This window comes from Takifugu flavidus, chromosome 7, assembly GCF_003711565.1.
Source record: "Takifugu flavidus isolate HTHZ2018 chromosome 7, ASM371156v2, whole genome shotgun sequence".
In the NCBI taxonomy this organism is placed as follows: domain Eukaryota; kingdom Metazoa; phylum Chordata; class Actinopteri; order Tetraodontiformes; family Tetraodontidae; genus Takifugu; species Takifugu flavidus.
The window spans coordinates 5,675,728-5,691,695 of record NC_079526.1 but is presented as its reverse complement, the minus strand read 5'-3'; the positions used below and the strand labels follow the sequence as shown (position 1 = coordinate 5,691,695).

The following is a 15,968-nucleotide window of genomic DNA, read 5'->3' as shown; positions in this document are numbered from 1 at the left end:
CTCATAAACAACCGCTCACAGCTTAAAACCGAATCCTGAGACTCGTTTGATGCGACGTCTGTGCACGGATGCCTGCCTGGTGGCGCTCATCCCACCAGAGACGCCGCTCCGCTGCACAAAGCTCCGTCTGAGGGAATCGGCGGCTCTGGTTCAAATGTCACGCTCTCGTGCTCAGATTCACCAGGCGCAGGATCAGACGCATCTCAGGCCTGCTGCCGTTTGGCAGGAGGGAGCCTGAAACTGGAGCCAACAACACCCAAACCACCAGAACACAAATGCTAAACACAGATTTGAATGCGGCGTTGCGGGTTTTTTTTTGTCAGATTCTGTGCTGGTTACAGCAGGGTTGTGATTTACAGGGGATGAGCTGACATTATGATGCAGGGACAGACCAGCGGCCCCTCGTGTGGTGGGTTTAATGGTTTCTCTCATTTGCATCCCGAGAAAGCATCAATTCATCCACAGCTGCAGTCTAGATCATAGTTTCCTTAAACGTCTCATTCTTTACAATCATCTGAGCCTCGGAGAGCACAACACAGCCACAAACTCAACTCTGTCCACAGATATCGCCGCTCTCATCCACAAATAATGAGAAATAATGCTGGCGTCCCCGTCCGCTCTGCTCGTCCCTGTTGTGTTTTAATGCCAAAGCAGGGAGAACATCTGGGATTGGAAGATTCACCATTTGCATAATGTTTGTTGCTGTGCAATCGAATGTTAAGATAGACGGTGTTGGAAGCATGAAACATGGAGATTATCATTAACAGCATCTCTCAGAGGTGATCAGGGGTATTGAGGGAGAACCAGGAACTAAGATAGATGCACTTTGGCATATTAATTAGAGATGAGGGCTGGGAGAGTGGCAGGAAATTAAATCTATGGACATTTTATGCTTCACTTTACAGCTGTTACAACTTTTGTCTTCCCCCACTGCTAGATTATGATAAAAATGATAGAAGATAGTGGCCATTTATTTCCAATGCTGACATACTTTAGCATAAATAATGTTTGACAGGCAGATGAGCAAAGCCAGAATAAACTATCCAGTGGAATATAACGTAAGACAAATATGTTGTAAAATGACTTAATAAAGTAAAACTGAATGAAGGATGATATTTAAGATTGAAATCTCTGCATGACAGTAATAATAAGCGTCACAACCCTGCTAATAATGTAGTGTGTCTGACAGCAGCATGCAATCTGTAAAAGCTTATGGATAAGAGAAGAACATTGAAATGAAAGTTTATGACGTATTTTATGGTGAATATTTTAGTTTTGTAAGTGTTGGGAGTGCAGGGGTAAAGCCCCCTTGTCTAGGCCTCCGGGACATAGACATTAATGCAGCAAAACTCTCTGCAATTCCTCCATATTTCAATTTCAGCAATAATAAGTACATGAAGTCAAAGTCTATTTCAGAAAACTGTCAACATTGGACTACATGTTAACCTACAGAAAAAGGAAAACAATACCAGGAACACTTTAAACACAGCATCACAATATTAAAAGCGAAATTATGTGTATTATATACTATTTTTCTGCACCTTATTTGTATATTTTTTTCCCAAATGCGATGTGAAGCGGCGGTGTGGTGGTCGTGCTGAAGCGAACGCTGACGGTCGAATTTCCAACGCTTTCTGCTGGCACGTGAAGGCACCACTACATCCGGGATACTGAGCAGCTTCACATGTTCGAGGGTTGTTTCAGCTGTCAAGACTTTCCTACATGTGAAGAAACACCCGCACGCTGCCTATAACTTCATCTTTCCGCTGGAAAAATGGTAACTAAACCAAAGCACGGGACTGATGTGTAATCGCCATAGTTTGGACGGCGCTGTTAAATATGCCTTTTATCTCCTATTCTCTACAAGAACAGAGAGCTAACGCTAACTAGCAAGCGAGCTAGTGCTTGCTGCAACCCTGACAGGTGGAGAAGTTTGGCTAAATTTAGAACGATGGCCATTTGCTAACTTTCATTCATTTTGCAGCGCCTTTCAACGCGTCCTCTAGATACCGTCTGGAAGCCTTTTCCTTATCTATTACCTTGATCCGCAGACTGCGAGTTTTGAACTCACTTTTGCCTCCTCTTGAAAGTTTTGGATGGTCTTGTTCGTGCATTCAGTATAAAATGATCCAGTCACGGCTGTGGACACACTGCTGCTCTGTCTTATCAATACATTGACAGACATCTCCTGCATTGTCACGCACAGGCACTGATGGGGATCCAGCTGGTGGTCAGCCTGCTGGCCGCCAGCATCATGCAGCGGATGGCCCCGCACTGCTCGTTTGCTCGCTGGCTCCTCTGCAACGGCAGGTATGTGCAAAGGTGCACGTCAGGGTGCTGGACCGACGCGCACTGTACTCACATGCGTGTCTGATTCGTCCCAGTTTGTTCCGATTCAAGCACCCATCAGAAGGGGAGCTGTGTGCTCTGGCGGGGAAGCAGGTTCCCAAACCCAACAGACGAGACAGGTGAGAGGTGGAGGAGGGTGTCCACCAACGCAGATGGCGCCTTAAAATAATGCTGGGTAGCAGGTTAAAGATGCAACGTGAATCAGCGTTGACTTCAAGGAGCCTGTTATGTGTTTGTTATTTACAGGAGGCAGAATGGGGAGGTCAAGCCTCTCACTGTGCCCAAGGACATCGATCTTCATCTGGAAAAAGCTCCAGTCAACGCCCTTGATGCTCTTGGTAAAACTCCTTACGTGCCCCTAGAGAGCGCTGTGCATCCCAGATAACCTTTTTCCTGCTTCTGCTTCCAGTCCTGCGTTTTTTCCTGGAGTACCAGTGGCTGGTGGATTTTGCCGTCTACGCCACGGGTGTGTTCCTGTTCACCGAGTGTTATTACAGCGTCGTAGATGCCAGTAAAGAGGTCAATATTGGAGCCATGTGGTGCGTGTTGACCATCCTCTTTGGCCTGTATCCTTCAACGGGAAAGTGGCGTGCTGGGGAGCGAACAGGGCGATCTGCGATGAGATCCATCTGATTCCACCGACGTGCTAAAATCTGAAGCGTTTCCTCAACCGGTGACGCTCAGAAAGACCCTTCACACGCTGATGAGCCACTACTTTCGTTCTGAAGAGGGCGGCGAGCGCTCGGTGTGCCTTGCCTTTGGGTTCCTGTGTCTGCTCGTGGCCATGCTGGTGCTGGTGGTCCGAGAGGACTACCTGGAGTTCGGGCTGGAGTCGGGCTTTTCCAGCCTCTTTGATAATCTGGAGGTCTTTGCTAAGCAGCAGGGCTATGCTGACTGGTCGTGAGTGTCTCGTTTGTTTTCCTTAATCTGCAGCAGGATTAAGATTTAATTAAAAAACAGATTTACTGCGCGACCTGTTCCAGAATCCCAGTAACCAAACTGACGGTGAAGCTCGGTCTGGCTGCCGCCTGCGCCTACGTGGGGTCCCTCCTGGCCTTCCCCGGCCTGCGATTGGCTCAGACCCACCTAGATGCCGTGAAGATGAACTCGGACCGGCCACTCGTCCAGTAAAGAGCGCAGCATCGAATTGGAGAGTCCAGCGCTGAGTTTTACATTCACCCGACCTCTCTTGCAGGTTTCTGCTGCACCTAAGTTTTCTGTCTCCGGTTCTGGTGCTGATTCTGTGGGTCAAACCCATGGCGAGGGACTTCCTGGCCAACGCTCCAATGGGAAAGACCTCCGTCACCCTGTGAGTGCAGCGAGGCGCTCCAGCCTCACGCAGCCATGAGCCGAAACGTGGGAATGTTTGGAGTCTTTAAGATGGATCTCCCTCCCTCACGCAGAGTTTCCAGCGACGCCTTCGACAGCGTGCGCCTGTGGGTCATCGTGGCTTCGTGCGCGCTGCGGCTGGCGCTGACCCGCTACCACCTGCAGGCCTACCTCGACTTGGCTCAGAAGTGGGTGGAGCAAATGAAGAGAGAAGCCGGACGCATCGCCGCAATCGACATTCAAAGAAAGGTCGGTCTAAAATCCTGTTTTCCAAATCCTCTCAAAAGCTTCCTGTTTGCGTGACCGAGGGAAAATAACCTGTTTTCCAGGTGACTCGTATCTTCTGCTACCTGACTGTGGTCACTCTCCAGTATTTGGTTCCTGTTTTTCTCATCCTGTTCTCCACGCTGGCCCTCAAGGCGCTGGGTAAGTAACGCGCTGGAACGCGTTTCTTGTTCACCTGTGAACTTGATTTTTTTTTAACTTTTAATGAGCTCTCAGGTAAAAAAAAATCAGAATCAGAGTACTTTACTGATCCCTTTAGGGGGTGTCCATTAGGGAAATTAGCTGCAATAGATGATTTAAAGTATCTATTGAGGAACTGATCAGAAGCATTTCCTCTCGGAGGACACTGCATATGTAGTGAATGTGTCTCCTCCTCCTGTCTTATCTGTCCTCCTCTGCTCGGTCAGCAGGTGAGTCTGCACACTTGAGCCTGGTCCTGCTCGAGGTTTCCCCCTGTTAAAAGGGAGTTTGCTCCAGGCTCTGGGAGACAATCTTGTTTGTAACACAGTGGAAGTCGCGTAGAAGAGTTAAATTAAGCACGAAGCAGCGCTGTACTTTTCAATCAGAACCGACTCTTAACTTAAAGTACGCAAGTCTGGACTTGGCCTCAGTGGTTTCCTTCAGTAAGAATTAACTGACTGACTTTGTAGGCAATTTCTCCTGGGGAGGCAGCGTGGACGAGACCCCCGGCGTGACCCCAGCCCTGGTGATGCCCACCGCAGCTCCCGTGCCCCACGGCGGCCTGGACGACGATGAAGACGGCACGGAGGACATGGAGGAGGACATCCAGGCCACTGTCGCCCACCTGTCGGAGGCCTTCGCCGCTCTGCGCTCCGTCCTCACTCCCATCTTCTTCCGAGGTCTCTTCGCCTTCCTCACGTGGTGGGTGGCCGCCTGCCAGGTCATCAGCTCCCTGTTCGGCATCTACTTCCACCAGTACCTCATGCAGAACTAACCCAGCTGGACAGGCAGTTGATGGGGGGGGTTCTTATCAACACAGAACACACCCCGGTTCTGGGTTGGTTGAGAGTGAGAGGGGGATCGAAACCAGCTGGAAGCTGGGGCCAAATGTACTGAAAGAACCAGAACCTGGATGACAAGGCTCTCCAACGTCAGCTGACTTCAGCCCGGCCCTGTTAATCTCCCCCCAAACTGCACCTGGATCAGTTTTATTCAGGACTGGGCCGACCGACAGAGCTGCAGAAGGACAGTTCAGAATATTTCTGTCATTTCCGCCTCGGTCCACCGTCTCCTGTTGGCCCACATTTAGCAACCTTCTAAATACTGCTTCGCTAAAACGGATATTTAAGCTATTTTTCATTACTCATAGATCAAGAAATGATGTGACCTGTAGATGCACCAGTCTTTTACAGTGGGACATGCCCAGCTTTCCCATCATGCAACGCTCTGATCCACCCCCGGATCACCTTCAGGACCTAATAAAAGCTGCATGTAAGTTATTTGATAGTCCCGGTGAACTTTTAGTGTTTTATTTCTGCATATTTTTATGTGATTTTTGTTTTTACGGGGGATCGTTTTCCCCCGTTTAAAGAACCGATTCAAGCGTGCTAATTTGTTGTTTTTTTATTTTCTCTGTGAAGTTTTTTGTTTGTTTGTTTGTTTTTGGACTTTACACTTCCGAAGTGCCTGAGAGCTCAGGGAATTTTACTCCTCTTCCCTCCCTGATCGTCCGTCTTCGTTCCGAACAGAATCTGATCCAAACTCTGCTTTAGACTGTTTGGGATTTTCTTCCTTGTGGCGTCTTAATCAGTGTTTTTGCTGCGGCATCAGTAGAGTTTATTTATTATTTTAACTGTTATCCTTGTATTTCAGAAACATGGCGTTGAGATTAGAATTGAATCTTCTCCTCTTCCCCCCCCCACGCACGGTGTGAAGTGTTTTAGTTTCAGTCGGACTATTTTTGCTTGTGTGAATCCATTAAAAAGTCATTTTCCCTGTCATTGCTCACTCCATTCCTCCCTCTCCAGTCAGACGACATCATACATGAAATGTTTTTCTCACACGCATGACAAAGGGACGTCTCGCCGGCGCTCAGGGTCGTGACCTCTGGCTTCCAGCCTGCTGAGAAAATCATTCTCAATTTGCTGATAATTGCTACGAACCCGCTGCCCTTTCATGGCGATTATTTTAAAGTCTGAAGTTCAGCTTAGTTTAAGGTTATTGTTATAAGTTTCTTAAGTTATTTTTTTAAGTGAAACGATCTTAAAGCCGCAATATTGTAAAAGGCAAAGAACCGAGTGTTAAATATGTTTGGCAGGATTTTCTTTTTAAAAAATGAACCTTAAACCGTTGAAATTATTTGTGTTTGATTCGTGTTATATGCAATAAAAGAATCAAAGCATTTTTTTTTGGGGGGGGGGCTTACTTTTTAAAAAGAGTACAGTACTTGTGTTTGGGTGAAGATGTGTAACGGCAGCTCATTTTACCACCAGATATTTCACCCGATCAATTAATCAGATCAGCCGGCAGGTGTATTGATATGAAAGGTGTCAGCGGTGACGACTACATCCTCACATGAATTAGCTGCACCACCGTCTGATCTGTGGCCCCGGTAACCAACGTGTGTGTGTGTGTGTGTGTGTGAGAGAGAGAGAGAGAGAGAGAGGACCCAGACATGGCCTGCAGACTGGGCCAGCCTCTCCCCTGGGATGAGACCAGACGTGACCCCAGTCACTCACAGTCTGTCTTTATTTGGGGAGGAGAGTCAGCGGAGGCGGAGCAGGACTCTGCTCAGCCTCTGAGATGCTGCACAGAGGTGGAGAAAATCATGGGTGTGTGTCAAATGGGCCTCTCCGTCTCAAAGCTTTCAAATGTTCATTTGGCGGCTGCGTACAGAGCCTTCCGTGAGGGGCCAGGCATGATAATGAGGAAGTGTGTGTTCAAAAGACAGAATTGAAGTGAAACTGCAAAAAGAAGAAATGGACACATGAAAGCACAGCGGAACCTCAAACGCTGTGTGATCGAAAACAGAATCACTGACAACGGTCAAAAGGTCAAAAGGACAACAGGACCAATCGTACGAATCAAACCAGTTTTACTTCAAAGGAATCACAACAAAAAGTCAAATAAAAATCGGCCTCTGTTCAGCAAACCTAACAAACATCAACCCAAAACGTCAGTACATAGTTTTGCTTTTCATGCATTAGAAACGAACCTAAAGGGTTGATTCCACAGCAGCTCTTGAGGTCAACTGAATATCTGTGCCGAGCTTCTAACCCTGTGTCTTAACACGCACATTAATGACATTAATCACGCACGTCGACGCTGCTCTCATTAAAGGACACAGGGCGACCCCTGGTGGCCAAAAGAGGAAGTTCATTCAGACCGCAGTGCTCTACGAAATTGCAGTAAAACATTCATTTACAAAATAGAATCATTACACGTGTATATTTGTTTTAAACAATAATGACAGTCGGCAGTAAAGCTTGGTGAGAGCTGCACACCTCTGTGTTTATGCTTTGCATTTATCAAACAGTCCTCAACAAAATTTAACTGCAGTTTTAATATTATTAACTATCTTGTGGGGCAGAGACCTTCCCACATGAAGCTGCTCTTACATTTTGGTTGTTTTTCCTTTCCTCTCTATCCATCCTGCAATGTGTTCCAATGAATCTGGCTTCAGGGTAAACTAGTCTTTTATGAACAATTGCAAAAGCATGATTTTCGCATTACACTGGACTGTTTGGGCTCGTTGGAAATACAAATGATTTATTATTACTAAAAGAAGCCAGTTGTACTCCTGTGATGTGATTCCTGATTGGCTGGGTGGGATTTCAAATGCTCCCTGACCCTAAACGCTGTTTCCCAATTCAATTTGTTGGTAACGTGGAGCGACTATATAGTATAGATTACAAACTTTGCACTGCACTTCTAAGCTTATACGAGTGAGGCCGTTGGGCGTGGGGGGCTGGCGTGCGAGGCGACGGCGGGTTCAGCTGGTCCTGATGCGCTGCCGCACTTCACTCGGCAAACTCAGAGAAAATCCCCGCTGGAAAAAAGAACGAAAGCTACGAAAAAGAGAAGAAAAGCAGAATTCTGTTTCCTCCGTCTCTCATCGTGGGATCAGGGAGAGAAGAAGCTTCTGCAGGTGAGACCAGCTCTGTGTGAGGAGACGTTCTGCTGACGACCAAAGATATCAGGGAGAGGGGGCGGTCAGGGGTCAGGGGGGAGGAGGCGATCTTCTGGCTATCTCTGCCACCCGTCGCTTATCTCTAGCTGCCTGAGCCTCTGCCCCTTGTCGTCTTCGTGCAGGTAGCCCACTTTGGGGAACTCCTTCGCCTCATTGGCCACGCCGGCTTCTGGAGGGCTGCAGCGGGCTGAATGACTCTTGGGAGAATGCTGCCCGAGGTGGTGCAGAGGGGGGGAGGTGGGGGAGGATATGTGCTCGGGGGAGCTGTGCTCTGATTTGATGCTGAGGTTGAGGGAGGGCACATGTGGAGGGGTCGAAGTGCAGGACTGGGAGGGGAAAGAGCACCCCCCACTGGACATACTGGGAATGGGACAGAGAAAGCGTGTATATAAAGTTTTTTTTTAGATTTATGAATTCAGAGTCCATCTACTATTTATCTGCCATTTTAGCAACATTTAAACATAATTAGCAGCTGGTAGTAGAAGAAGAAACAGCAGCATTAATAGCATTAGGTGAGATTAGCTATTAGCATGGAGCTCAGGGCTGGCCTAACCAAAAAGGTTTTCCTTCTGCACATGCTTGCATGTTTAAGTTTTGTTTTGTTTTTATCATTTTAATGACCAAAGGCCGCACAACAGGAGTGAATAATGAATCCATCTGTGTTGGATCCACGCGGATGTGCTGGACATCCAGATGCATGAGCTCACCCTGGGTTTATATGAGGCTCCTGCAGCGATAACGCTTGTTGCCAGGGGTTCACCGCTCCTCGCTGTAGATTAACTGTGTGATAGAACCCAGGCTGGCTGAACTCTGCAAGGACAAAAGATGTGGGTTTAAATTAAAACCTGTATGTATGAAGCACCACGATGTATTCTCTTGTAGTCAGAAGTGTAATTTAAAAGAAGATTTTTTAAAAAGGCCTGCAAAGGTCAAGTGAAATGGAATCCAACACAAGATGGTGGACAAATACATGCAGAATGTAGCCAGATTCACAACTCAAACACCACCCCCCCCCCCAGACGTACCCGAGGTTCCTTGTGACGGGAAGCCATAACCTCCAAAGCTGTGACCCAGCAGCCCCGCCCTGGCCACCATGGAGCTGCCGCCGTGCAGGCCCCCGTACAGGACTCCTCTCTGCTCGGCACACAGACAAAAGACAAAATGACCGTTTATCCTCTCCGGTGCTCTACGCAGGCCTGCGGTGGCTACGTACAGCCGAGCCGTGGCTGACGCGCGTCGCCTGGCTCGCGGCGTCTCCTGTCGGGTTCTCGCTGCCCAGGTTCAGAGGAGGGGGGCTTTTCATGTCCAGCGACCGATTCAGGCCGCCGTGGGAAAACATGGAGTAGCCGATACCTGCGCAGAGAGGGGCGGGGGCAGGAAGTGGAAGAGAGTTTGTTTCAGTCACAGAGGAACGACGCCCACGGAAGCGGCGGCGGCGTCCACACCTGGGAAGAACTCCTCCTTTCAGCCTGCAATATCTGACCCTTCTGGACCCTTGAGCAAGGCTGGTTTCTAACTAGCGTCCACAGAGGCACCGAGAGGAAGGGCTGATATTAACTGTCAGGTGTTATGTTTGTGCAAACCGCAGAACAGCCTGTGTGAGTGGAGGGTTAGTTTCAGAAAACACACACACTTCCTGTGAGGTCGTAACCAGCTGCACAGAGTTCACATGTGAACCCCTCCATCAGCACGCCAGCGTCTCGCCGGGCTCACAGCGAAGCTGCCGCGTAGGTTCGATTTGAGCGCTGTCAACGGATGAAACGTGTGATGAGAGCGTCACGGTCGACTCGCCTGAGTGTGGGGTCATGAACGCTGCAGCGGGGCTGATGGAGCCCGGCCTGGAGCCCAGAGGCTTGAAGCCCGCAGCTCTGTGGGGCGCCACGCTGGAGCCGCCGCAGTTCTGGACGCCGTTCTCGCCGCCCGTCGACACCAGGAACTGGGTCTCCGGAGAAAGGAGCGACGGCGCCTGAAGAAGAAAAGCGTGATGGAAGCAGAAGAGGTCAACAGAGAGCTCGTTAGGCCGGCGAAGGCTTGAGTGGCGTGAGCGGACTGACGTAGAAGCGCTGGCGAGCCACAGACAGGTCCACGCCCTCGCCCAGGGGGTATTTGTCAGGAGACACCTGCATGCTCTCCTCACTGTCCAGCTCCGAGCTTTCCAGACCCACACCCTTCCTACGCAGAGTCTGAGGCGGATACAGCGGACAGTTAGCAATCCCAAAACAACCCGGTGACCCGGTCCTCCTCCTCCTCCTCGTCCTCCGGGGTGCCGGTGCCTACCTCCAGGATGTCCGTGTTGGTGCGGCTCTCGTGCGGCTCGCTGTACTCGGTGTACTTGAGCAGCACCTTGTCCATGTCCGTGCTGGCGTACTGGAAGAGGCGGTTGGTGCTGTTGAAGATGATGAGGGCGATCTCGCAGTCGCACAGCACGCTCAGCTCGTACGCCTTCTTCATGAGGCCGAACTTGCGCTTGGTGAAGGTCACCTGCGGGGGAACAGGGGCCTTCTCATTCAGTAGTTAATCCATTTTAAAGGATTTAAGGTTCAAATCCAGCAAAAAAAAGGAAAAAAGCTGAAGGATATTTTTTTAAATAGAATTTTTAGCATTTACCAACATAATAGTCATTATTAAACACGTGCAATGAATTAAATCATAGATTCATTCTGTGTTACGATTAAAATTCTGATTAAAAGGCTAATTAAACAAACTAAATAAATGCCCATTTAATTAGAATTTTAATTACAGATTGCATCTGTGATTTAATTCATTGGAAAGTATAAATGTCACCAGCAGAATGAAGAAATTGTACAGAATCACACTATAAACATAAATAAACCCAACACACACTCTTGTCCTGATATGAATATATTAAAATAGCTCATTGGCCCACCTGGCGGTTCCTCTGGTCCAGGATACGAGAGATCTGTATTTTCTTTCTTCCCATTTTCTGTGTGACACCAAAACACCTGTAGAAGAGCACATGGAAATGGAGCCTCTCACTCAGAGCTTGTTATTTCATACATTTCCCCCCCTGATGCTGCTGCTGCTGCGTTCCACCACAGCAGCATCGCAAATATTCTGTACATTTGCTGTTATTCTGTGGGAAAATGTGGCTTTTCGAGCTCGGGCGGCGATGACGTCCCTTAACCCTCGCTGGGGTTTTTATGTGTGTGTCTGTGGGTCTGTGTGCGCGTGTGTGTGGGGGGGTATTTATACCAGCATGAGGAGTTGCGGTCTAAATTTAGTGAATGTAGTGCACACAGACTGACACCCCCTCAGTCTGGGTTACCCCGGGCCAGCAGCTCAAACCGCACCGCGTGGCCCCGGGAGACGTGGTTAAAAATACCTGATCGGTTCCTTTCAAAAGTTCATCAGCAGCAGCCGAAGAAGCCGAGTGGAAGGAAGACGGTGCGTTTGTGAGCCGGCTGCTGGAGCTGTGAACCACCCACTCCTCTCTCATGCAGAGGAGAACAACAACACAGGGGTTGTGGAGCGGGACGATGGATGGCGCCTGGCCTGAGAACGGCCATTTTTCACACCCCCCCTCATTTTCTTCTGCTGGCCAGTGGGGGTGAAGGTGACACCGGTGTCGTTTCGGTGAGACGCCTCCACCTGACGCTCGGCTAACGGCTCAGGCTTTGAGCGCCGCTCTGACCCGGCTGACCTGCACCAGTGTTTCCTCAAAGCCCAGAGGAGCTTTTTACTGGTTTTCCCCTAAACCCTGGACGTGCATTGGTCCTCTCTATATTTAGGCCCTCCTGATGGTGCCTGAGCGGATATGGCGCCCGTGTTCCCACGACCCCTCAAGTGCCTGCCGTCCCTCAACGTAAACTTGGCATGCGGGCAAGTGGGGCATTTCTGGAGTAATGCACCTCTTTTGCCCCCCCCATTATTACCTTATAAAGCCCTGGCACGTCTGCTGCGGACACAAGGCGCACCGGGACGCCAACAGCTGCCATAGTTGTAGAATTAAACCGAGGAGAGGCGACAAAGCCTCGTACCAAACTCTGTCAGGGGTGAGTGGAGGGAAGTGCTCTAAACTGGGAGATCTTTATCTTTAGACAAAGTTCCCCCAGCTCGCAGTTATGAGCAAATGTACTAGCGCCACAGACAGCGCAGCATTAAGCACATGACTGCAGTAAATATAGCTGCACCTCCAGCCAGAGGGTGTGGCGCTTGAGAAAGCTGAATGTGGTTTTCGTACAGGTCTGACAAGGATGCGCAGAAAAGCGGCCGCGCGTCGGCTAATTTTGGAGCCGCACGACAACTGTCGTTGGAGGCACAGGGGGGTCAGATTTAGAGGAAGGGGACGACCCTGGCATGTTGAAAGTCTCTCAGCGTGGACACCAGGTCACAGCGTGCAGAAGAGAAGCCTTGGAAGTGTGCAATGATTGCACGCCGCTAGCGTTCCCCGGGGGCCGACGCTCCTGCAGGGAATGCCGGCGCCTTCGTCGGATGTTCTCCCCGAGGTGAGGCGGTGGGAAAAACAAAAGAGAGACACTACGCGGGAGTTTTGTACCAACCCGCAGAAAACAGGCAGCAACATGCGAAGTTATTACGCTGAGTAAAGTACTGATACTCTCGATAAATATTAGCCAAAGAAGCTAACTTGCTAAGATGACATTTTCTACTTTTGGATCAGCAAACATGGAATACAGCAGCAAGAATTGGTGCCAGACCACTTTAATGCCTCATGGATCATCATCCGTGAGGCATAGTTCTGCAACCAGTGCTTCAGTGTGCTGGAATAAAGGCTGATATTCTCACTGAGGCATCTCAGCACATTAAATTGTGCCACTGGGCCTCCGCAGAGGAAAAAAAAGTGCGCCGGCCTAAAAGAACTCTTAAATTTCCCTGGAACACCCCATATGCACAGATTTGTGTTGTTAAAAAAAAGAGGAAGCAGCTGCTGTAACTCATTTCACGCAATAAAGGTTGCGTTTGGTGTGTGCTTAATGATAAAGTGTCCCGGTCAGGTTAAACAAACGTGCCCGAGCTCCATCTGGGCGTGATGGCCGGGGTCAGACGGTGCGTGAACTCAGCGGGCCTTGAGAGAAACGTCTAATGTTAGCAGGGGATAATTGAAGTGCTTGGATTTTTTTTTTAATTTTATTTTTAAGACCAGAATGTCGGGAGGAATGACTAACTCTGAACAATTATCATTGAAGAGAGAGAGAGAAAGTCAAATATGTAAAAAATTGCACATTTGAATGGTCTCTTCAGTGGTTTGTGTTGTGCAATAGAGCCCAAAATAAAACCTGTTTAAAATACATAGCTTAAAAAAGACGCTGCTGACAATTAGGTCCAATAAATTGCTGACATTCAAAATAATCGCTGTAAGAATAGATCCGCCGGTGTCTGAGTTACCAAGCATCTCTGTCTAATATAGCTGCGCCTTTCAGTGGCGCAGCAACAGGTAGGACAAGCAAAAGAAGCAGAGAACCCAGGAGGATTAAACACAATCTGCTGTAAAATAGAGAGACACAATTGAAAACCGACACCTGGTCTCACCTGTGGACGAGCTGGACTCGATCCGAGCGCCTGCGTGGTTCCAACCGCGGCAGCAGGCGGGAGAAGCCGGATAAAGAGGCTCAAGCCGGGAGGTGTGGAGTCGCGCCTCGGAGCTTCTGGCCAGATGCAGCAGAAGTAGAAGCGAATCTGGTAGCGGCAGCAGCCGATGGCTCAGGAGCGCAGCTCTCCAACAGCTGGCGGCTGCAGCCCGCCTCTCTGCCACCGCGCATCACCGCCTTCCCCACCGCGTAATTGGACAAACGGGTTCACCTCCGCCCGCCTTCCGGCGCACCGGTCAGCTCGGGCTGGGGGGGGGGGTCAGCGCAGGTCACATCGCTCTGCTGATTCCGTCTCTAAACGCAGACAATGTTATTCAACGACTGAGGTGTCAGAACATTGAGATGTTTAGTGTAGGACGCTTGGTTACATGATCCCATCAAATTCTCGCTTTGCCAGTTTAAAACCAGCATTTAGCAAATAAAATAAAATACGTGAACCTCTAATCTGTAAACAGCTAAAAAAAAACAACAACTGATCAGCACTCTAAAGGATCGTGAGGATTCTGTAACTTTTGGAGGTCGAGAGGGGGAATAAAACAGGACAAATCGCCCTCGTGTCCACCCTGAAATGGCGCTAAAGCTATAATTACACATTCGTTTCTGCTTATAATTCTACCCAGCTTTTATTTATTTATTTGCTATGGTTGGGGCTTCAGACCTATTATTGTGGCTCTAAAGTGAGAACCTCCCCCCCAAAGTGCTCATGAATGCTTCCTGAACCCCAAGAACCCTGAAGCCGTTGCACCACTGAGGAGATTTGAACCCAGAATTAAGAGGGATCTGCCAGAAAAGACGTCCCCACGTCCCCGTCCATCCTGTAAGGAGCACAACTGTGTGGCGCAGCAGCAGCAGATGTTCACCACAGCGATGGTTGCTGGAGCCTTGTGCACGAGGAAACCCACCGACCTTCTCAGGAACGGCCGTGAGCACTAACGTGGGTCGGGCCGCCTCGTCGTAGACGCACCTTTGTGTCTCGCTCACGTCTTCCCTTTGAGTTTAATGTTTCCTTCATGTCGGTACGATCATTTTTGGAGGGGTGTGAGGCGACAGCAGCAGAGTCCTGTCCTGCGTTATTAACCTTCACAGGTCAATAGGTCAAACAGAAATCAGTCATGTGACACCTCAGATGCTGCGCTGGTATTAATGGCACTGATCCAGGACCTCAAGTTCCATCAATAATTAAAAAAATACTGAAAAAGTATAAAAGTAAAATAATAATAATTAAGGAAAATATCATTGAAAACAAACATATTCAATTGTTTCAATAGGTGTGGGTTTAGATCAAATTGTGTGTTAATCAATTTTAAAAAAACACATTTAAAGCGTTTAAAGATTAAAGAATAACAGGCAGCCCAGGAATTCCCACCGTTTGGATTTTGCCTGCAAATGATCCCTGAGACTGACGAAATGCTGAGAAAATCACGGCTTCGACACCAACGCAGATCAGACGCAGCGTCAGCTTCATATATTCTTAGATGTACTAGAGCCGATTCCCAGCACGGGCCGCATTATTTCCTATTTCTGGTATGTGACACAATGTTGGACTAAAAATAATAGTGCCAAATTATTACCACGGATCATTAGTCTCACTGTCTCTGTCGCTCTGTCCCACACACACACACACACACACACACACACCACACACACACACACAACACACACACACACACCACACACACACACACACACACACACACACACACGAAGATAAACATAACACAAATGAGATCCCCAAACTGTGCATCTGATGCAATAGTTAGCAACGTCCCTGCAGACTGTTGCAGCGTCTCCCAGGATTCACCTGCACGGGCCCAAAACCCAACAGAGACCATTGCAAACGCTGCAGATACACCAGCGCCAGCACCTGCAGCTGGAGGGGAACCCGGCGCCTAAACCTGACCTTTAGGGGCTAAGGAGGCTCCCTTAAGGAGGCTCCCTTAAGGAGGCTCCCTGAGCCACTAAAGGCGATGAGAAACAAGAAGAGAATCGAAGAGAAGCCTCCTTATCGTCTCTCTCTCTCTCTCTTTTTTAATTTCTTGAAACTTCTCACTTCTGCTTTTGCCTCGGCCCTTTTTTTTTTTTGGGCGCGTGTGGTGAGGCAGCCGACTTCAGAAATAGCATTCCTGGTCAGGGTAACGTGTGAGCTCAATTGCTCACGGGCGATAGACTTATCTGTGCACATCTGAACTCACCAAGGGACAAAACCGCTGACGTGCGGCCTCTGTTTAGAAGATAAGACGCTGAAGCAGAGGAGAAACCGTCAAGATGTTTGTCTTCTGTAGTTTTAG

General features: G+C 48.9%; 2 protein-coding genes across 2 annotated transcripts; one reads left to right on the top strand and one right to left on the bottom strand.

Annotated features, from left to right (window-relative positions):
• Positions 1-1,640: 1,640 nt before the first annotated feature.
• Positions 1,641-5,924, top strand: tmem161a (transmembrane protein 161A). Its single transcript, XM_057038886.1, has 11 exons — positions 1,641-1,777; positions 2,207-2,310; positions 2,385-2,468; positions 2,596-2,687; positions 2,759-2,915; positions 3,034-3,249; positions 3,333-3,476; positions 3,545-3,658; positions 3,753-3,927; positions 4,008-4,104; positions 4,614-5,924. The coding sequence occupies exons 1-11, from the start codon at positions 1,775-1,777 to the stop codon at positions 4,916-4,918; spliced, it is 1,491 nt and encodes a 496-aa protein (XP_056894866.1). The 5' UTR covers positions 1,641-1,774; the 3' UTR covers positions 4,919-5,924.
• A 1,077-nt stretch (positions 5,925-7,001) lies between these two features.
• mef2b (myocyte enhancer factor 2b) lies at positions 7,002-15,615 on the bottom strand. The gene is made up of 10 exons (XM_057038165.1): positions 15,345-15,615; positions 13,622-15,283; positions 11,001-11,076; positions 10,391-10,594; positions 10,168-10,296; positions 9,905-10,079; positions 9,327-9,466; positions 9,139-9,247; positions 8,821-8,923; positions 7,002-8,473 (listed from the first exon to the last, which is right to left on the bottom strand). Exons 3-10 carry the CDS (start codon positions 11,052-11,054, stop codon positions 8,170-8,172), a joined length of 1,218 nt encoding a protein of 405 aa, XP_056894145.1. The 5' UTR covers positions 11,055-11,076; positions 13,622-15,283; positions 15,345-15,615; the 3' UTR covers positions 7,002-8,169.
• Positions 15,616-15,968: the final 353 nt, after the last annotated feature.

Excerpts from the sequence above, each read along its gene's own strand:
- mef2b (XM_057038165.1), bottom strand. The coding sequence starts at position 11,054 with ATGGGAAGAAAGAAAATACAGATCTCTCGTATCCTGGACCAGAGGAAC. Across the intron at positions 9,467-9,904 it reads GTTCATGACCCCACACTCAG|GTATCGGCTACTCCATGTTT; the intron begins GCGAGTCGACCG and ends CTCTCTGCGCAG. Across the intron at positions 8,474-8,820 it reads GAGCCTCATATAAACCCAGG|TATGTCCAGTGGGGGGTGCT; the intron begins GTGAGCTCATGC and ends TCCCATTCCCAG.
- tmem161a (XM_057038886.1), top strand. Across the intron at positions 3,477-3,544 it reads TCGGACCGGCCACTCGTCCA|GTTTCTGCTGCACCTAAGTT; the intron begins GTAAAGAGCGCA and ends CCTCTCTTGCAG. Across the intron at positions 4,105-4,613 it reads GCTGGCCCTCAAGGCGCTGG|GCAATTTCTCCTGGGGAGGC; the intron begins GTAAGTAACGCG and ends CTGACTTTGTAG.